Source organism: Manacus candei, unplaced genomic scaffold (assembly GCF_025592945.1).
Source record: "Manacus candei isolate 608988 ecotype Guabito, Panama unplaced genomic scaffold, ASM2559294v1 h1tg000016l, whole genome shotgun sequence".
NCBI lineage: Eukaryota > Metazoa > Chordata > Aves > Passeriformes > Pipridae > Manacus > Manacus candei.
Window position 1 is genome coordinate 2,706,557 of NW_026138064.1, and position 20,468 is coordinate 2,727,024.

The following is a 20,468-nucleotide window of genomic DNA, read 5'->3' on the forward strand; positions in this document are numbered from 1 at the left end:
CTTTTTGGTATCTTTAAAATTATTGCTGTTTATAAACCTCACGGGTGACCTATAGCTGAGAAGATTTGCTGAAGTTACCACAGTGCACACCAGGATCTTAAGGACACTGAAAAAAAATACCTCCTTTCCGGCCAACTCGACTATCCATAAACTTTTCTATAGTTTCAAATTCATCTTCTTCAGGTTGTGGGACATCTTCTCCACAAACTTCTAGCAAATCATCAGAATCCGTCTTGGTTTCTTCAGCTTCTTTGTAACTGATGTTGACTGTTGCTTGGCGACGAGATCCCCTCTTATCATAATCGTCATCATCATCATCCTCCTCCTCATCCTCTGACGAATCAAGTTGTCTCTTTTTCGGTCCTGCGCTCTTTTTGCCACTTTTTGGCTTAATTCTTAAAGACAGTAAGATATGACACAACAATGCGTCAAAAGCGACAACAATAAATCTGCTACATTGCTTTCTGAATACCCATATTTCATGTATGCTCAGTTACTCCACTTTCACTTAAAGCAGACAGGACAAGATATTCACTAAAAAGTATTAACATGTTATTATTATTCTTCTTCTTTAAAAAAAAGGGTATTTTTTTAAAAAATAAGCATTAATGTTTTCAGTCACATGTATTGTGTAAATACTCAACTGCTTATTAGAAATAGTATCAGAGTATCCAAATGCCTGACTTCTTACCTGGTTGGAGGTTTCCGGCTTTTGACCTTGTTTTTTGGCTCATAGTCAGATTCACTCTCCTCACAACTGCTTTTCTCATTATCTTCTGCCGATTCAGAATCAGAACCAGTTCCTGATACCGACCCGGATCCTGACATTTGCCAGTCTTCACTGTACATATTGAAAGACAAAACAGTAATTTACATTATTGGGTTTTTTAGAATAGTTATTCATCCACGAAGGATCTGCTGTAATTTCAACATTCTTCCCAGAAATAAAAATCTCGTAACAGTTATTTCAGCTAAAGAGACAGAAAATTGTCATCAATAAATACTAGATAATTAAAAAGTGACCAATGGGAGTTGGACTAAGTTTTCTGTTATCAGGTAGATTTAAAATCTAAAATAACAACAGTGTAAATTTAGCATGACAAATGAGTTAACATGACATTAAGAAAACAGCACTTAACAAGTCAAACTGGAAAGATACACAGTAATCAGAACTAACATGTGTTCAAATTATAAAGTCCTGCCATATTATATTCTGGAGAGACCCATACTGTCTAATGCCTATTTGACCCATGTGAAGAATCAGCAACTTTTGCATGAGAACCAAAGAATAATAAAGGCAGTTTTGAGAAACACTCAGAAAAAACTGAACTGCAGTAACCTGTGAGTGGCACTGGCTCCCAAAACTTCCCACTAAGCTCCCACATCCGCGTTTCATAGGCAGGCAAGGTACTATGAGTAAGACACTTGTGACTGACCAGCAGGATCTCCTTATTTGTGCTTAACTGAGATCTTCTACTTCGCAACAGGAAAGATGTACCCAGTGATGACAGTATCGTGACTCAAACTCTGACATTATACAGGTGAATTTAATCTTAATAGCTTAATGTACAAGGAAAAACAAAGAGTTGGGCATACACTGCTGAGATACTGATAAATCTTTATACCAATATCAGGTTTAGGTCTACTTGACCAGGGTACTAGAGCAGTAGTACTGTTCATCAAAGGTGGAATATTACTAAGAAACATCTTCCTTAAATTTTGCATCGGGAAGCCTAGGAATCGGCATTTTGATCCCTCCTCTCTTTCTTGTCTTTCAGGACGTTGTCTCCTGGAGGAAATTACATTCTCATTGTTTCAGTCATCCCAAATACATCTACTGTACAGATGACACATGAACAATGGTACAGAATGTCTTAATAAACAGAATGGTTTGGATTGGAAGGGACCTTAAAGATCATCCAGCTCCAACGCACCTGCCCTGGACATGGACGCTTCCACTAGACCAGGTTGATCAGAGCCATATCCAACCTGGCTTTGAATACCTGCAGGGATGTGGCATGCACAGCTTCTGTAGGCAACCTGTTTCAGCACCTTGCCACTCTCACAGTAAAGAATTTCCTCCTAACATCTAATCCAAATCTACCCTTCTTCAGTTTAAGGCCATTTCTCCTTATCCTATCACTATATGTCCTTGTGAGAAGACTCCCTTCAGCTCTCTTATAGCCCTCCTTTAGGTACTGGAAGGTGCTATAGGGTACTTCCAGAAATCTTCTCTTGTACAGGCTGAATAGCTCCAACTCTCTCAGCCTGTCTTCATTGGTGAGGTGCTCCAGCCCTCTGGTCATCTTAGTGGCCTCCTCTGGATGCTCCAGCAGGCCCACATCCTTCTTCTGTTGGGGGCTCGAGCTCAATGCAACATTCCAGGTGGGGTTTCACAAGAGCAAAGCAGAGGGACAGAATGACCTCCCCTGACCTGCTGCCCACTCTGCTTGTGCTGCAGCCCAGGACACGATTTCCTTTCTGGGCTGCCAGTGCACCCTGATGACTCCTATGGGGCTCTTCATCCACCAAACACCCCCAAGTCTTTCTCCCCAGGACCACTTCCAATGCATTCTCTGCCCAGCCTGGGATTGCCCCGAGCCAGGTGCAGGACCTTGCACTTAGCCTTTTTGAACCTCATAAGGTTCACACAGGCCCATCTCTCAAGCCTGTCCAGCTCCCTCTGGATGACATCCCTTCCCTCCAGCTTGGTGTCAACTGCACCACACAGCTCGGTGCCATGGGCAGATTTGCTGAGGATGCCCTCAATCCCACTGTCCATGATGCTGACGACAATGTTAAATGGCATTGTTCCCAATACCAACTCCTGAGGAATGACATTGAGCTGCTGACCACAACTCTTTGAATGCAACCTCCATCTAATTTTTTATCACATATCCTTCCTGAGAAGGTTCACATTTTCCCTAGTCTTTCTTTTATCCCTGATGTATCTAAAGAAGCTTTTTTTGTTACCCTAGATATTCCTGGCAAAATTTACTTCTGCTGGTGCTTTAGCTTTCCTAATCAGATCCCTGGCTGTTCAGACAATTTTTCTTTATCATTCCAAGCTACCTTTCCCTGCTTCCATCCTTGGTAAGCTACCTGTTAAAGTTTGTCCAGGAGCTTCTTGTTCACTCATGCAAGCCTCCTGGTGTTCTTCTCTGATTTCCTCATTAGAGGGATGCATTACTCTTGAGCCTGGAGGAGGCAATCCCTGAATATCATTCAGCTCTCCTGGGTTTCTTTTCCCTATAGGGCTCTGTCCCCTGACATTCTGCCAAGGAGATCCTTGAAGAGAGAAATCTGCACTCCTGAAGTCCAGTGAGCTTGTTGTGCATCCTGTCTGCTGCCCTGAGTATCTCGAGCTCCACCCTTTCATGGTCATTGCAGCCCAGGCTACTCTTGAGCTTCACATTCCCCACCAGCCCCTCCTTGTTGGTGAGAGTAAGGTCCAATATAGTACCTCTCCTTGTTGGCTTCTCTATCACTTGGAGAATGTGAGGCTGCTCCTCTTTGCCTGTAGATGGCCTCATTGGTTTGGTCTTTTGGTAAGGCAGCCCACTATAATGGGCAGACCCTCACTATAATGTCACCTGTCCCTGCCCTCCCTTTGATCCTGATCCCTAAGCTCTTAGTCATCCACCTGCAGGGGGAGCTCCATGCACTCCGTCTGGTAATTGACACGGAAGGCAACAGCACCTCCTCTTCTTCCCAGCCTGACCTTCCTGAAGAGCCTGTATCCTTCCAATACTCCAGTCATAGGAGTCACGATGCCAGTAAGACAGAGCCCTGCAGATGTGCACACATCTCTCATTCCTCCCATTTATTCCCCACACTGCTTATGTTAGCAGATAGGCATTTACACTGGGCCCCCAATGAAGCTGTCTTTCTGTCTGGAGCGACTGGAATTCCTTAGTGCTGTCCTTAAAAAATACTTTTTCTACAAGCAGTAAATTAAAAAATAATAACATGAATCCACAACCTGTATTTCTTTTGAAATATAATAGATAGAAAGCACCATCCTCTAAGGCTTGAACATGTACTGATTTATATATTGAGAAATCTCTGATCTGTCTGTCAGATAACAACTACAGACAGACTTTCTCATATGAGCCACAGGATAAACATTCGAGCAATGGATACATGAAGTGATTTGGTTACAGTTTCCTAAACTTTAATATCTTTCTTGAATGAAGTATGCTATTAGATGCAATCAAACTCATAGCTACAAAAGAGTGTGAATAACAGCTCATTGCTAAGGAAGTACCATTTTGCAGAGTGCTTTATTTTATGTCTCCTTTTTTTTTTTTTCCACTCAACTAACATTTCCTGAAGACATTATACTGGCAGCCCTTAACCCTGAAGTGATTTATGAATTGGGAGACGGAGAATGATAGAATGGCTCAATTTTTACACACTGCTCATAAAAAACACAGGTCACTGATTCTCCATAACTGTTACAATTACAACATATAACCTATCATTTAGAAGGAGCCTACTTTCAGTAAAAGCTCTTTGCTAGTTAATAAAGTTATTTACTATCAAAACTATAAAAACTTTTAAACATACCAGAGAGGGAAAAAAACCCAAAACGCAAACAACCCCACACAAATCCAAACGAAAAGAATCTGGCACTGAGGGATTATAACTTGAATTTCCTGTGAGACAACCCATTTCTACATGAATTTTTAGGGAAGGCCTTCAGTTCAAAAACAAACTGCAACAAAGTATTTTAAAAATAAAAGCACTGATTAATGTTTTCAATGGTGTAGACTCTTTTTATAAGAAACTAATACGATGTTCATTTGAGAGTCTATTTTAAAAACTGTAAAACTGGATATGAAAGATCAAGACGAATTAAAAAGGGAACATAAGCACTTCAAGGATGAGGAAATGAAGCATAAATTATTAGCACATGTCTCTATGATAAAAAATTTGTGCTATTACTTATGAAAATATCTTACTCTTTATGTTTTTTCTTCTTGTTTTCACTGGATGAGTCATCTGCTGAATCTTCACTACTTGAAGAGTCCTGCAGGTGAAGGAAAAAAAAACCAAACCCAATTCATTATCACAAAAATAATTAAGTACTTCTAACATTTAAAAGATAAATCAGCTTTTACCTCCATACTGGAGGCATATGATTCATGTTTTACCCTCTTCATCCCCCGCAGTGTACTGTTAATACAGAATGAGATAAAGACTGCTATTGTTTTTGTATTTATCCATCTATGAATACACTGTGCCACCACAGCTCTGGAGAACATCAGAAAAAACCCCTTCTTAAAAAATTAACATTGTGACTACACACATGGTCATGGTTTAAGCAGCCTCACGTTAATCAAGACAATTCTATCAAAATTCCAATAAAATCTCCTACTCTGAGAAGGAGCCTTCTCACCTTCCATATTGTTTCATATTAAAATAGCAGTTTAAGAAAACTCTCAGAATAGCGTGCTTCTTCTTTCTTTAAACTCAAAGAAAAAACAAGAATCCTCTTAAACTTAGATTTTGCTAACGCCAATCTCATCAGCTTAAGTTTAGATTTAGATTAACTTTTATCCTGAAAAATATCTTTCAGGAAGAGAGTGCTTAACTGGTGTAAATTAATGTTTTAATGACAGGTGATTAAATTTTAAGTTTAAATGAGGAGCTGCTAAATCACATAGAACTAGAAATCCAACCAAATGACTGCAATATCTGGCATAGCCTTTGTAATGAAGGACAAAAAGACTGCTTTGCAAATAATTTCCATTTCATAGTTCAGACTAGTGTTCTTAAAAGATGTTCATATAGCATGAAGTCAACATTTCTTTAGCCTATGATTTAGATTTTGAAACACCTGAAACACAGGCCTCACTTAAAATACAAGAATTCTTTTGTGGTAACTATTAGAAAAATTTATAAAACCGTAGTTTTCTACTCTACACGGAATATTTGAAAACTGCAGCAGCCACTTTATAAAGAAACAAACTGAAAAAATACTTTAGCATTTTTATCTGTCTTTACAAAACTCAAGGAGCCAAATATTCAATGTAAGGCAGTACTGTGTGGCTTAAGACAACACAGAATATCTATCTAAAAATAGCATGGAATCGAGGCTGCTCTAATTTTGAGACAACTCACTTGAAAACAAGTAACTAGAGATATTTTTATTTTCCTTATAAAATTGCCAGTTATTTGAATATTACTGTTACAGACTAAACCCAGACTTGTACGCACACTCAGAGAATAGCAATTGGCCCTACTAATTTTATTCTAACATAAGACAATAAGACAGGCATATATACATTTTAAAAATCTAAATTATGCTAATCACCTCTTCTGAAGCACTGTCTGAAGAGGCTGCCTTCTGTTGTTGCTGTTGTTTCTTGAGCACTGCTGATCTTTGCACAGCAAGTATACTTGGACTAGACTTCCAAAACTAAACAGGAATAGAGATGCCAAGTCAGTTAAACATACTGAGTATCCAGTTTACCACATATTCACTTTTCCTAAGTAGCATCCTATTAAGACTGATCTTTATCAATTTAAAAAATTCATTACAAAATACTGTACTAACTAATAATATCAGCTAGCTTTTTAAAGTAGTAAGATTTCTGCAAAACAGAATGTTATATGCTAATTGCCAGGGCAATTACTACAACGATTTAGCAACAGTTGTGTAGGCATTGTTAAGGTAAAACATTTAAAAGTTTTAAAGTTAAGTTTTAAACTGACACAGATGAATTCTTTCAGACCACTTAACTGCTAAGTTTTTGTTTCATACAGTAATACCAAAGTACATAAAAAAAAATAACACAGAATTCTCAACAGTCTTCAATTCTTGTGGTAACTAATAAACTACTACCTTTCATAAATATGGTCTAATACTCCAGTGAAGTCCATACAACATAGGAGAATGCAGGTAACTCTGGCCCACTGGATTAAAGGTTTTTCTAAACACCACTTTTTCCTGCCTTTAGCTGACTTACTGATAAAGATGGCCAACTGTATGTAAGCTTGACATTTTTATACCATCATTTACTGATGCAAGGAAACCAAGCATTAGAGAAAAAAATGTAAATTATTGATACAAGGAAACCAAATGCCAGAGAAACAATGTAAAAATAGAATCTCAGAAATAACATTACATGTGTCTTTGTCTTCTGTAAATTCCAATAAATTAGGGTATGCTTCACTCTGATGAAATTTAGGTAGGCTTTTAACTCAAAATACTTAAAAATGTGAGAATTCTAAAAGCACTAATTCAAGTATTTACACATGAGAAACTTGCCCAATGTTTAAGGCAGATAAGGAAATGCATTCACTAATCCAATCAAGTTAAAATCTAATTAAGAACACTTCATTATGTTCTTTTATTTTTTAAATGAACACTGCTCTTGAAACTAACTGCACAGAAAGATTGTTTTTAATATTCCCCCCGTCCCTTCCTCCAAAGGGTTCATTTATGTGTCTTCTTTACCTCAGATCCGTCAACTTTCGGTGGTTTAGATTGAATTTGTTTCTTCTCTCTAGATGTGTCAGACTCTGATTCTGACTGAGAGCCTGACTCTGAACCAGAGTCAGAGTCACTGCTGCCTGACTGGCTGCTGCTTCCATCACTGCTGCTTCCAGAGCTTGAACCAGATCCAGAACCTGATGCTGACCCGGAATCATCATCTGATCGGCTGCAATGGCAAGTTAGTAGGATATTACACAACTGCCAAGGTAACAGGATTAAAAGGAAAAAAAAAAGTTGCCTTAGCTTCACCTATAAGTCAACTGTTAAGTTAGACCAGACATATAGGTAGCACAAAAATGGATGCAGACAATTAAATAAGTTCAGATGAATGAAGTTAAAAATATACAGGATATAAAAATTCAAAGTGTAACCAGATACTCTCTGTGAAGCCAAAAAAAGGAAATATAATGCAAAACCATTCAAATTAATATGGCAGAGTTAAGCAAGGAAAATAAAACGTGATAGAAATGTTTTTTACCCACACAAACTGTCCACCTTCACCCCCTCCAAAATCCTTGCTTAGCTTCATCAAACCCCATTTTAAGTTAAATCTACTTCATAAAGACCTGTCCAACTAAAGATTGTTTTCAATCTTTTCAGATTAGCAGTACTCCTTAAAAAAAAAAAACCAAAAGGCTACACAGACCATGTTTTTCTGTTAAACAAAAAGACAATTTTCCCATGCAGACAATTCTGAATTTGTCATGTGTAGTATGACTTGTGCCAAGGCACTTTCCTTGGCATACACTTGAACTGCCAGATTATTTCACCTGTATATTTGTTTTACACCAGATTTAACATACTTAGAATGTCCAATATTTATTTTATGACCATTCAAAAACTTTACATTTGTTTGTCTAGAACAACTTCACAGAGTAGCTGAGTTAAAACTTCAGTAAGATTCCTCAGTAAATTAATACTACTAATACTACTAATTTCAAAGATATTGTGAGAAAAGAAACATCACATAGCAAAACAACTTTAAATTATGTACACATTGACTGCAAACGCTTAAAAACCAGAGTAAACATGAAGCAGAATCAAACATGTTAAAAAGTGGTATCAAAGCCCGGCCAGTCTCTGCCAGCACAATTCATCTGACTGACAGTACAGTCAGCTGGAGATGGGGCAGGGGAGAGGGAAGACTGATCATCTGCCCTAGAGCACACTTAACTGACAACATTTTAAAGCTACAAAACAAAGCAAACCCACTCCTCTTTCTGCTTTTGCTGGCACCAACAAAATTGTGCCAGTGGAGAAGAAATGAAGCTATTCATAAACAGACCCCTGCAGGCTGCACTTCCATCAGCCATCTGCAACTGGTAACGCTAAAAGACAGAGAGGCAAACAGACACACCATGGTGAAACTTCCTTGCCCTGGAGGGGGAGATGTGGGGAAACACACTGCTGCTGGGCTTCCTTGCACCTGCTGAGAGGAAAACTGGGAAGCAACAAGGCTGCTCCCAAATTTCCAGTTTCCTTCATCAAAGGCTTACTTCAGGCATGGTGCTGTAACACTGACCTGACCTGCCAATAAAGCAGGTCATCCACTACAGAACATGACTGGAGGTTAAACTGTGCCAGAAATTAATGGCACTTGATGACGATTGTCCAAAGAGATTTTCATTGTAATAATGTTTCTGTACACAAACGTCGCCTTACCTTAAATACTGGGTAAATCACACCATTATAAAACAACTGCATTTCTCAGCAAAACAAAGTGCCATAAATGTCAGCGGGACTACAGAAGGCAGCACTAACTATAAATGAAGAGAAATAGAAAAAAGCTCAGCATGAAGAGACACAAGTAAACACCAGCCAAAGTTACGGTGATAAAAAGTCACCAAAAATGTGTAAATTCTACATAACCTTGCAGGAGGGGAAAGGAATCAAATACCTCCATGCAGGACAAGACTTGCTCAAAGAGGACAATAATAACGTGCAAAATACTAAGCCATATGGATGGTAATTAAGTCAGCTTTCCATACAGCAGTAAAATAGTTCACACACATCAATACAGTGCTAACTATAGGTTCAATTACTCAAGGAGCCTGAGGCAACCAAAACAAGGTAGTGTTTTCTAAGGTAGCATGGGGAAACTAACACTGGAATAAGCCACCTTGGTCAACTTGCTAACATTATGAGAAACATATGAACAGGAGACAATGGTGGAGGGAGAACAAGGAAGAAAATATAAAATTTACAGTCTATTTAGATAAGTAAGCAAAAATTACACTGACTAGACAGAATCATAGAATTATCAAGGTTATAAGAGACCTTCAAGATCATCCAGTCCAACTGTCCACCCAGCACTGTGACTGCAACCTCTAAAACACTAAACCAGAACACCCAGATCCAGACCGCTCTTGCACATCTCCAGGGACAGACAGCTGATGAGAAGTTTTGTTTGTTGTTCTTCCCAGGAAGAATTGAGTGGTAATTTCAAAACCAAATGGACTGAGATAAGGAAAATAAAAGTCTAGTGGATAATGCTATTTGCTGTAGAGTTGGACGCAAAAAAACTAGCTAGTGCTAAATCTTATTATTTACGAAGAGATCAGCTATCATCTAAGGTCTCTGTCAAATAATACCAACAGATGTGGATCATATAATATTCAGAGAAAACACAGAGACGCCTTATTTTGCCAGCTAGCTCTCAACAAAGCTGGGATTCTGGTAATGAATTCCCATTAGGCTTATAAGAAGGACCAGCAAAGTAAGAGCAATTTCATAATCCTTGGAATTGCTCACAATAGATTGGCCTGATTTGGACAAAGCAAACTCATACAACTCAACTGCATCACAGTAACATCTGAAGAGAGTAAAAGTTTTAATTCAACCACATTACTAATAAATGCAAGACTACAAAACAAATCTGCAGATAGAAGTAAAAGGGATGGGGAGAGAAAGGACTGAAATTAAAAGAAACAAGAACAAAGAACAAATAGCAACATTCACCACAGCTAGTTTAGAGCTTCCCTAGTGATACCATATATGAAGGACAATGCAGGATGTCTACCAGAGACTAACAGCTAATTGGTACACAGAATTGAAAAAAACAGTAGTATGAAATTCAAAGGCCTTAGTCAGCATCCGATTAGCAGAAGGAAAGGTGAAAAGACAAACCAAGTAGCAGCAAGTAATTTTAAAACTATGGAAACAGAAAGGACTTGCTGAAATATTTATCAAAACTCAGGATGCTACAGCAGTATACGCACATGCATAAAAAAAGAGTCTGAAATTAACTCTTAGAAAGCACTACAGGAGTTCCAACACACAAGGCTAGTCTATGCTGGTCAGAGCCTCCTTTAACTATAATCATCCAAAGTAATGCAGATGTGTGAAACTACTAGGTTCTGCCTGTACACTTCCCCTTGTGCACCACATACTCTCTGACATCTTCAGAGAACTACAGCGCATACAAAAAAATCAGGTAAGATTAACAAATACAGCTTCATTTCTACTGAATTGTGAAGAACTTTGTGGATCACTGGCCACAGGACAAGTAACTAACAAGCTCTGAGGATTAGAAATGGATTGTTTATTTTATCTTGTCCTTTCATACAATGTTGCAACCTGGGCTTCAGCAGAACACTGACTTGGAGGCACTCTACAACTCTACAAAGACAGCACTGTAACTCAGAAACGTAAAGCCCCTGTTTGCAAAGGAAGTAGGAAGTGGAGTAATAAGTAAACTCTGCATGAACATATGCAATAAAGGCAAATTGGAGACCATTAAGACAGTATCAAACAGCACTGTATAATATGTAACACCTATAAATCCCCAAATTTTGATATGTGGACTACACCAGTGCACATATCAAAAGACTCTCCTCTTGAGAAATTTAAAGGCTTTGAATGAACAGTAACAGTGATGCAGAGCCTAAGGCAAAAAACACACCCTACACTAAGAGCTACAGAGTTCAAGTGCTCAGTTTTCAGCGTATAAAGTATTTTCATTATTAGAGAGAAAATTAGTATTTTTCTTCTTATCACTTAAGTCACTAAAAAGATCCAAAAGAGAACATGTTTATGCCTAGATTAAATTATTATATACTTCTCGGTGAAGACTGTCCTCTTCCTTTTTCTACTTTAAAAAAAAATTGTCTAGCACTTCTCATGATAATATTTTGTGTAAAGGCACTTTAAAGAAAACCTTTTTGTATCAACACAACAAAAAAAACTTGAAACCTTCTACTGTCTAACAGGAGTAGCTATCTATTCAAACAGAAACTGATTAGAATTTTTCAGCCTAAGAGTTAATTATCTCTAAAGTTCTGTATCTACAAGGCAGAAAGAAAGAACAGACTTGATTACCAACTGGGTTTTTTCTGCTTCTATCTCATGTAAAGCAGTTTTAGACTAAGACCAGAGCACACCAGTAATCAGCTTCTGACATAAAGGAACGCCTTATTTGTTTTTTACAAAATACCTGTAAAAAAGCAGCAGCAATAAAATAAAAACACAGACCTATCTAGCTTTTTCTAAAAATCAAGAAATCCACCAGAATATGCAGACTCATTTGAGACAAAGGAAGATGAGTTGCGTAAAGAGGAGAATAAAGAGCTACCTTTCCTCTTGTAACAAATGAAAAAGTGTATCTGTGGCATTTTCCAGCCACGTCTCAAGCTGCGTCCATAACGAAGAAACAAGGCACTGAAAATAAAGTCCTACTGAACCCCCACTGTAGCAACACGTTGCCATTTCAACTTCCATTCAGCATAGATACTAGCAGTTTACTATATCACATCAATTCAACATACAGAGACCAACTGTTACTAGCACTTTGCCTCCGCAGATATAACATCACCAGGACTTTGTTTGTACTTTTTATTTTTTTTTCACCTGTAGTGCTGATCTGCACAAAACTTAACAAGTCGTTGTTTCCCATTATCACAAGAGCAGGGTCCAGTGACCCTGCCTCAGGACTTAACTGAGAATCTACCTCTGAAAGCCAGCCTCCCTAGTGAGAAAGACAATCCATACTTCCGCTAATTGATGTCAGGAAAGCCAGGATTTACCTAAAGACTTTATCATCCTCTAAGGAACCAATCTTTTAGCTACACTATTTGCCCTTAAGGTGTTCACTGAAAGAGAAGCAGCTTCCCGCTCTTCCAGCCTGCACCTCTCTGACAAGACAAACCACTGAACATGAAGGCAGTCTTCAAAGAGGGGTGTACACAACCAGAAGGTGTGCAAGACAACCAACAGGATATGTGAAGAACATACTGGAACTTCTATTTAGATTTATTTTTATCTAAAACAAACAAATGAAGTCAAAAAACCCTACCCAAAACCAAAGCCACAACAAAGTAACAACCCAGGAAATAAAAAAAAAACCCCAAACCCAAAAACCCCAATGACAAATTCACCTTTACAAACATTTAATGTATGGTTTGTCACTGGTAAGCTCACTCAGTCCACAAGTCTGAGGGCCCTGTGTCATGTGTGGGAACCTGAGGGAAGTTTGTGCTCCACAACTCAGAGCAGCGACAGCAGTCCAATCATTCCATTCCTATTCCGTGCAGTGAGATGGACTTCAGACTGCCTCTGCCTGATTAGGTGTATTTATGGATAGTATTACTTAGCTTTAATGAAACTAACCTTTACAAAATGGAGAACCGGTTTAAAAAGAGCCCTGTAAAGAAACAGTGGAAGGTAACACTAATACTGTGAGTGCAAGTGAAAAAGAAAATGGCAGAGCTGACACTTCTCTTCCTCCTGTACAAGCTCTTCATCAGTCACACTACAAGGTAAAATACAATGACAATTTAATGGCATCTGACAAGAAGTTGGTTAAAAAAAGTTTCAATTATCAAGACTATCTGAGATAGGTATTTACATCCACCATTGCTAAGAATTACTATCGCCCTAAATGCATACTGTGCCTTGAGACACTGGCCAATGGTAGCATGAAGCCATCACAATCAGCAAGACATCTGAAAACTAACCATCCAGAACACAAAGACAAACCTTCATTTTTCCCAGTAGAGTTTTAAGTCATGTGATATTCAATCTTGCACTTTATGAAATTTCACTTAGTTTAATGATAAATGTGTAGCAGCCTGAATTCTGAAGTTATTTTACCTAAGATAAAGGGAAAAACATGCCCCATGCCATCAGAGAATTTACTTTTTGCTACTGTAAAAATGGTTAAAATAATGCATGGAAACCTACAGTGACAAACTGAAGTGCATTTCTTTGTCAGCAAATGGTGTTGAAAGACAGACAGAAAACAGTGGTGAAGATCTGAAGAAACAAGTATTAGAAGAAATCATCCACTGTAGGAAGTTTGCTCTATAGCTGGATGAAAGTTCAGATGCTTCCATCACGTCCCAACTTCTGGTATTTACTACTTTCTCTTTCAATAATGAAATACACAAAAAAACTACTTTTCATGAGCCACTGAAGGAAATGTATTAGAGAAGCTATGTTATGAACAGTAAACTATTTCTTTAATTAAAAAAAAAAAGTTTTATGGAAAAACTGTGAAAATGTAACCAGCAATGATATGGTTGTTGGAATAAAAATTAGAATCTAGTAGGGGTGATAGATATTGCAGCACAAATGAAATTCATCCATTGCAATTTATTGCAGCAAAGAATCCGGAGCAAGAAGAGAACAGGATGTCACTGATGTTCTTACTTTTATGAAAACAAGACCACTAAACAGTAAAGTACTTACAATACTTTGTGGCAAGATAAAGAGTGACCATAAGAAAGTTTTATACCATGAGAGGTTCAACTGCTTAGAAGCATTGTTGACCGTGAATATTAGTTTTTGGTGGCCTCTGGGAGTGTTGCTGGTTTCAAAAAGAAGTGTTCCAAATACAGTGACTGTTTCTGTGGAATCCATTTGTTACCAGTAGCATGCTACACAACAGACATTTTTGAAAAAAATAAACTTTGTGTACTCCTTCCAGGTGAAGATGACATTTCAACAATAAAAAAGCAACTGGTTTTCAAAAGAAACTCATGCTATAGAGACAGCATTTTGAAAACAGATGTTTGGAAATATTTCCATCATTATGTCATCTTATTACCAAAATCAATGCATGTCACCTATAAATGCTATTGTATTTGTACATTTTAAAAGCTAGGAGACAGAAATTTCTAATCTGTTTGAAAATCTTCCAAAAAGTTTCAGTGGGTTTTGAACCCATTTGTTAAAAACACTAATCTGGAGGGATTGCAAAGCTTTAAATATGTAAGAACTAATTGACAAGGTAGATGAAAATTTATTAGACAAAATTTAAGAAAAACCTTTACACAAGTAGTTGATATGATTTAAAAAAAAAGTACTGTGATTTAATAAGCGCAGTCAACAATGCACTTCTTCCCCCTGGAGCCATTTATCTTTAGCTATCTTCTTCAGCTGTGTCAGTCATTAAAACAAGATTTTCTTTTTATCTTACCTAAATAAACTTAAAGGAGAACTATACCTTCAAACCACTGTACCACAAAATGTTAAACCAAGATTTTAATTAACAAGAATATTCCTCATAATTTTTTCTGTGAGTGCTAAAAGGTTTTTTTTTACCAATAAAACCCCAACATTTTCAAATATTATTTAATCTTTATCTCATAATTCTAAATCTTCTACTTCTTGTGTACGTTTTGTAATGTAGGTACTAGTACAGGTATTACTGCATGTACATAATTTATAAATGAACTATATATACATTAAAGATGTGTGATTAAATATTGATAGGAGTGCAAAAACAAGAACTTTGGAAATCACTGCACTATGTGATAAAAAAACAAGGAAGAGAAGCCTTGATTTCTCCTTAACCCAGACATATTGAGCAAGCCTTGCCTATTAAAAATGAACATAGATCTGTAATCCCTTTTGCAGAATTAACTACAACTCTCTTCCACATGAGTAGTAATTCAAATTAAATCCTAGTATGCTAGATGCTAAGCCTAAGAGTAAAGATGGAATTATTTAAGAAAAGGTACACACATTTACATACACAGAATTCAAGAGCATTTACATTTGTCATCTCTTCACAGTAAAGGGGGAAGGCAGAAACAAAATATGCAGAACTGTAGAATTTCTTCTTAACTACTCCTACCCTTGCTCTGAGTTAGAGAAATTTTTGCACAATTCAAACACCACTGGAAACAATATGACCTATAATACTTTGAAAACACACTCAGTCCTCACCAGTGTGTTCATTTTTATTGCTGCCCTCTTTATTTTCCCCTATGGTGTCAGTACCACCAATAGGAAGAACAGATAAACCATTTTAAAACAGTCTCTGTTTTCATAAGGAGAGGGGGAAAAAACAAGCAGGAGTGAACAGACAGTATTTCTTGAGACTCCTGTCCTGAAACTGAAGTATAAGCCACTAGAAATCAATAGAGAGTTATTAAAAAAAGCTAAACAGACTTCAAATGAAAAAGGGGTCTTTGGTATTTTTCAGTTTTAGTACATGCATCCACACTGAATTGCGACACACTGCAAGTCCTTTTCCAAGTCTTTACACTACTACGTGGTGTAATACCTTCTCCCTTTTTCCATGAAGCGTGGTATTGTGGATGTGACTGAGAAAATGAGCAGCAGCACGCACAACTCCCAACACACTGCATTGTCTACCAGCATCACTGCAAACTTAGAGAGCCTGTTCAGCAGAGTTTCTGAAATGCAATTGAGTTTTTGAAGTTTGTAGGAAAAGACAAACATGATCCAGAAGTTTCATCATATTTATAGTAACTCAGCTGAAATTTTCCTATCTGCTGAAGCGGACACCCTAGCAGCCAGCTATATACCAAGGCAAAAATAATCATAATAGCCCTGAGAGAGGTCTAAAAGCTTGAAGACAAGTAATCTCTTATTTTAACAACTTTTATCAGCAGAATTCCAGAAATGGTTTATCTTCCTTGAAAAGGAGGTGCAAAATAAGAAAACGTGTATTTTCTGAAAGTAGCAAAGGAAGCTACCATTGCAAACCAAATGATAAGTGAAGACATTTCACACTGTAATAAAATTTGATTTTTAAAATCATTGCTGCATTAAAGACAAAACCCCCCTGTCTGATAGCAAGAAAGTTTACTTGCATTAAAGAAACAGAACCTAAGCTCTGCAAAAAAGATGTTAAAACATAAATTCAGGGAGCTAAGAGTTGTGAGATCGTTACAACACCCTTGGTTGCTTTTTTGTCCACTTTTGCCTATGGGATTCTTTAATTTTACACCTGTGTTTTTTGAAACATAGTCTATAAGCAATTTATTTTCTAGACAAGGAGCTTTAAGTGTCAGCTGATGTAGTCTAACTAGGGTCCGTAATCTGACTAACTTTCCTTGCAACAAGTAATGCCCATTCGTGCAAAGCAGCATCACTGACCTCCAGAAAATTAATCACCTGAATTGGCATTACTAATTACTAAGATTCTGGTATCATATCTCTAGGAGTAGGATACAAGGAACATTACATATTTCCTCAATGATGGAGTATTGTCACAATTAGCTGTCTCCTGCTGTTTAATGCTGTTACATAAACAGTGTCTCAGGAACAGCGCTTCCAGTCCCTTCTCTTCAGAGTCCCCCTTGCAGAAAAGGAGATGCACATTTCTTGACAATTCCTCTTCCTGTATAGGCCAGGGTCTTTGCTTAAGATGATCCTATTGGAAACAGTTCAGCAAAACACAAAAGTGGTTATCTTACCATGCTGCCGTAGACATTTAGGGTAGAGTAAGAGAGATGGTTTGAGTACAACCTAACCAGCCTTTTTTTGTCTGTGCTCTGTGCAACTGTATCCACCTCTTTCTTCCAAACAAAAGCCTGATTGAAACCAGAAAGTAAAAGAAAACCTATGCTATTTTCAGCCAGTTAGCATAAATGAGGACGTTTCTCTCTCCCCCACCTTTTCCTAACTTAGTCGAGAAGGTCTCTCTGCAGGAGAGTCCAGAGCTGGAACCTGCTTCTCTTCATTCAACTTTTCTGGAGAAAAGCCACAATTATATAATCAGCCAAATAGCCAGCATACAAGACTTCTTTCTCAGTTAACTGAGAATGTTTGCCATAAACCTGTGTTTGTCAAATTCACCCTATTTTACTGTGTCACATCATGTCTTTTTGCCCTGTTCTTGTACTGCTGATGTCTTCTAACCAACTTTACTTGGTGGTCCAACTTTTTTTTTCCTTACCTTCTTCCAAGAAGCAAAGCGCCTAAGAAATTATAAACACCATAAAAATTAGAACAGGAAGTGTAGATGAAAACAACAGGGCTACAAAACAGAGGCGGTGTTAATAAAATAGATACAGTAAAAAAATGTTTACCAAGATTAACCAATAAAGACCATTTATGCTCTTTTAAGACACTTAACTCCATTACTCAAAATGAAATTACTGCTTTTCTCAGTCGTCCTTCTGTGCATTACATAAGCCTTCTTCCCTCCTCCAGCTCCAGGCAAATTAAATATATTACTTATTAAAAAAAAAAGGTAATATGAAAATGGCATGCTCCTGAGTAAGAAACCTTACATTGCATTCACTTTATTCAAAAGAAAAGGAAAAAATGAACACCCAAAAAGCCAAAACAAAAAACCACCAAAATAAACAAAGACAGTATGAAACAGTGGACCGTCATAAGGCTAAGGAAAATAGAAACAAACGTGACTGATAAAGCACCAGTGATGATCTCAGTACTGCTGCAGTGAGACTTTTTCTCTATCCTGCAAACAAACCACGGCAATGATCAAAAAGTCAGCTGTCACTAATAACTTTCAGCAGCAGGCAAAAGTATACACTGAAAATGAGTAGCAGTTCTCAGGATGGAATTTCTACATGAAAAATTATAGTTTCATGCATGTTGACAAAATGAGGTATAAATCTAGAAAGAGCACCCTTCAGGACATATTAAGAAACCTCTTACCTCTAGCCCTTGATAGTTGCATTTTACTCAGCACAGGTCAAATCTGATTTGATATGGAAGTCTGACACACTGAAGGAATTTTTCTGTTCTTTTTTATAAACACTGTTTCTGACTAGTCTCTACATATTCACAACAAATGCATACCTGAATGCAGTTTTATTTGCAGACTCTTTTGAAAGAAAGCACCATAGCTTAATGAAGGTATCAGAAGAGGTAAAAGGTTAAAACAAACATGAAATATTATCTTTTTTCCAAACTACCACCCCTTAAAATGAAAAAGGGGAATGTTTTGGGGAGATGACAGGCTTAAAGCAAGTATCCTGACACAGAGCCATCAGTTCTTTTCAATAGTCTTAAGTTTAGCTTCACTAGCTTATCCCTTAAAAAAAGGTGCCCCTGAGAAGATCACACAATGAGGAACTAGGCACCAGAAATATAAATCCTAAAATGGAAAGCTAAACAAGTCACATTGCAAAAGAACTGGTTGAGCATTTAAGCTCCCGTGTAAGGTCTAGGATAATAATGAATCCAAGAGCAGGTAGTTTATTGTCACAGATTTTAAGTGCATTCATTAGGTGAAGTTACCTTAATAATGTTCTTTTTCAAGAACAGCAGGAGAGTACCAAGTCATGCAAAATGAAGTTCAACATACTAAAAAAGAGATTACTTTCTGCAGGGCCTTTGATAAGCATCTGAGACTACAGTGGACTATCTGGTTTTTGTTTGGTTGTTGGTTTCTTTTCAAACAAGCTGAAGACAGGTAAGCATTTGAATATGAACTGCACAGAGTACCAAACTCCTAAAATTGCAAGTTCACAAGCAAGTTTCTTTAGGCAAATATCATGTAAGTGGAGGGTTTCTTAATTTTTTTTTTGCAAGAAATCTTCACTGTTTGACTAGATGCATAAGGATGACTTATGTTATTTATTGCTGCCAATAAAAAACAGAGGGCACAAAGAGTATTATGTTCAATCTACCAAATGTTGCTGATTACCTACCAACTTACACAATGCTATGAACCACACTGCAAGTCTTTGAGAGACACAAGTCACACATCTTAAGAGCAACCACCTTCAATATGCAGCTGGACTGAGACACACCACCATGATGTCTCTCCCAGAAGCTCCTTGCAGACCACCAGCAAAAAAGTATTACACGGAATTTAACTGGAAAAAAAGAAGCCACTTGAGGGGCCACATCTGAATAGGTCTGGTGTATAGACTGCCTGTTTCACAGAACCTCACTCTGTTTTGAGGAATGCAAAAAGCTTGCATCAGCTAAAATCGTGAAACTCACAGAATGGTGGAACTGCATCTATAATATGTGGAATAGGTATCTGCCATCCAGTTAGGTTAGACTATAACCAGGACCTGGATAAACTCAGCAGGACTCCCAAAGCCAAACTTAAAACCATGTGTATGATCACATCTGGATCATGAGTTTATAATTTCTTTTTTTAGCTGGAAAGGTTTCTAGACAAAAAGCCCCAACAAACAAACAAACAAACAAACAAACAAAAGCCCACACCAAAAACCACTACACCAAAACCCACACTTGGTTCTATCCAATGTTAATTGGATATCTCAATACATGTTCTATCTGAACTCTTCCAAAAAGAAGTCAAAAGATGTTTTAACTTGGATAGTGACACCTTACCATGCTTTAGTACGCTCAATTCTGTAAGAGATCACCCCTGATAAAAGAGTAATTTGCTAATTAAAGGGAAAAATACTGCTAACAGAAGTGAGGAGCTTGCTTTAGTCACTAGATGTTTACAGTAAGTTCTACCAATAGTTTTCTTTACCAATCAGGTTCTTTTGTTGATCTGAGAAATCCTGTGCAGTAAGTATCCATCTACACACATATAGTTTTATGTATATGCTCTCTCTTGCTGTATACACAGACTTTTATTATGTATTAAAGTACTATCAAAAATAATCCAGTGCATAATTCTGCTTGGTCAATCTCTGTTTTAACTCCCAATTACATTTCAGGAAAGCAAGAACCTAAAGTCGTGACTTTTAATATATCTTTTTTCCTTCCTATGAAAGGTATGAATTTATATAGCGAATTGAAACCTGCTGACAAA

At 37.4% G+C, this 20,468-nt stretch overlaps 1 protein-coding gene across 2 annotated transcripts in view; it reads right to left on the reverse strand.

Annotated features, from left to right (window-relative positions):
- Positions 1-20,468, reverse strand: part of CHD1 (chromodomain helicase DNA binding protein 1) — a 60,042-nt gene that overhangs the window by 33,561 nt on the left and 6,013 nt on the right. For both annotated transcript variants that reach the window (XM_051782560.1, XM_051782559.1), the window contains exons 3-7: positions 7,466-7,670; positions 6,320-6,424; positions 4,965-5,032; positions 692-841; positions 121-395 (exon numbers count right to left, since the gene is read on the reverse strand). In XM_051782560.1, the coding sequence (XP_051638520.1) occupies positions 121-395; positions 692-841; positions 4,965-5,032; positions 6,320-6,424; positions 7,466-7,670 (803 nt within the window). The remainder of the gene's footprint in view (positions 1-120; positions 396-691; positions 842-4,964; positions 5,033-6,319; positions 6,425-7,465; positions 7,671-20,468) is intronic.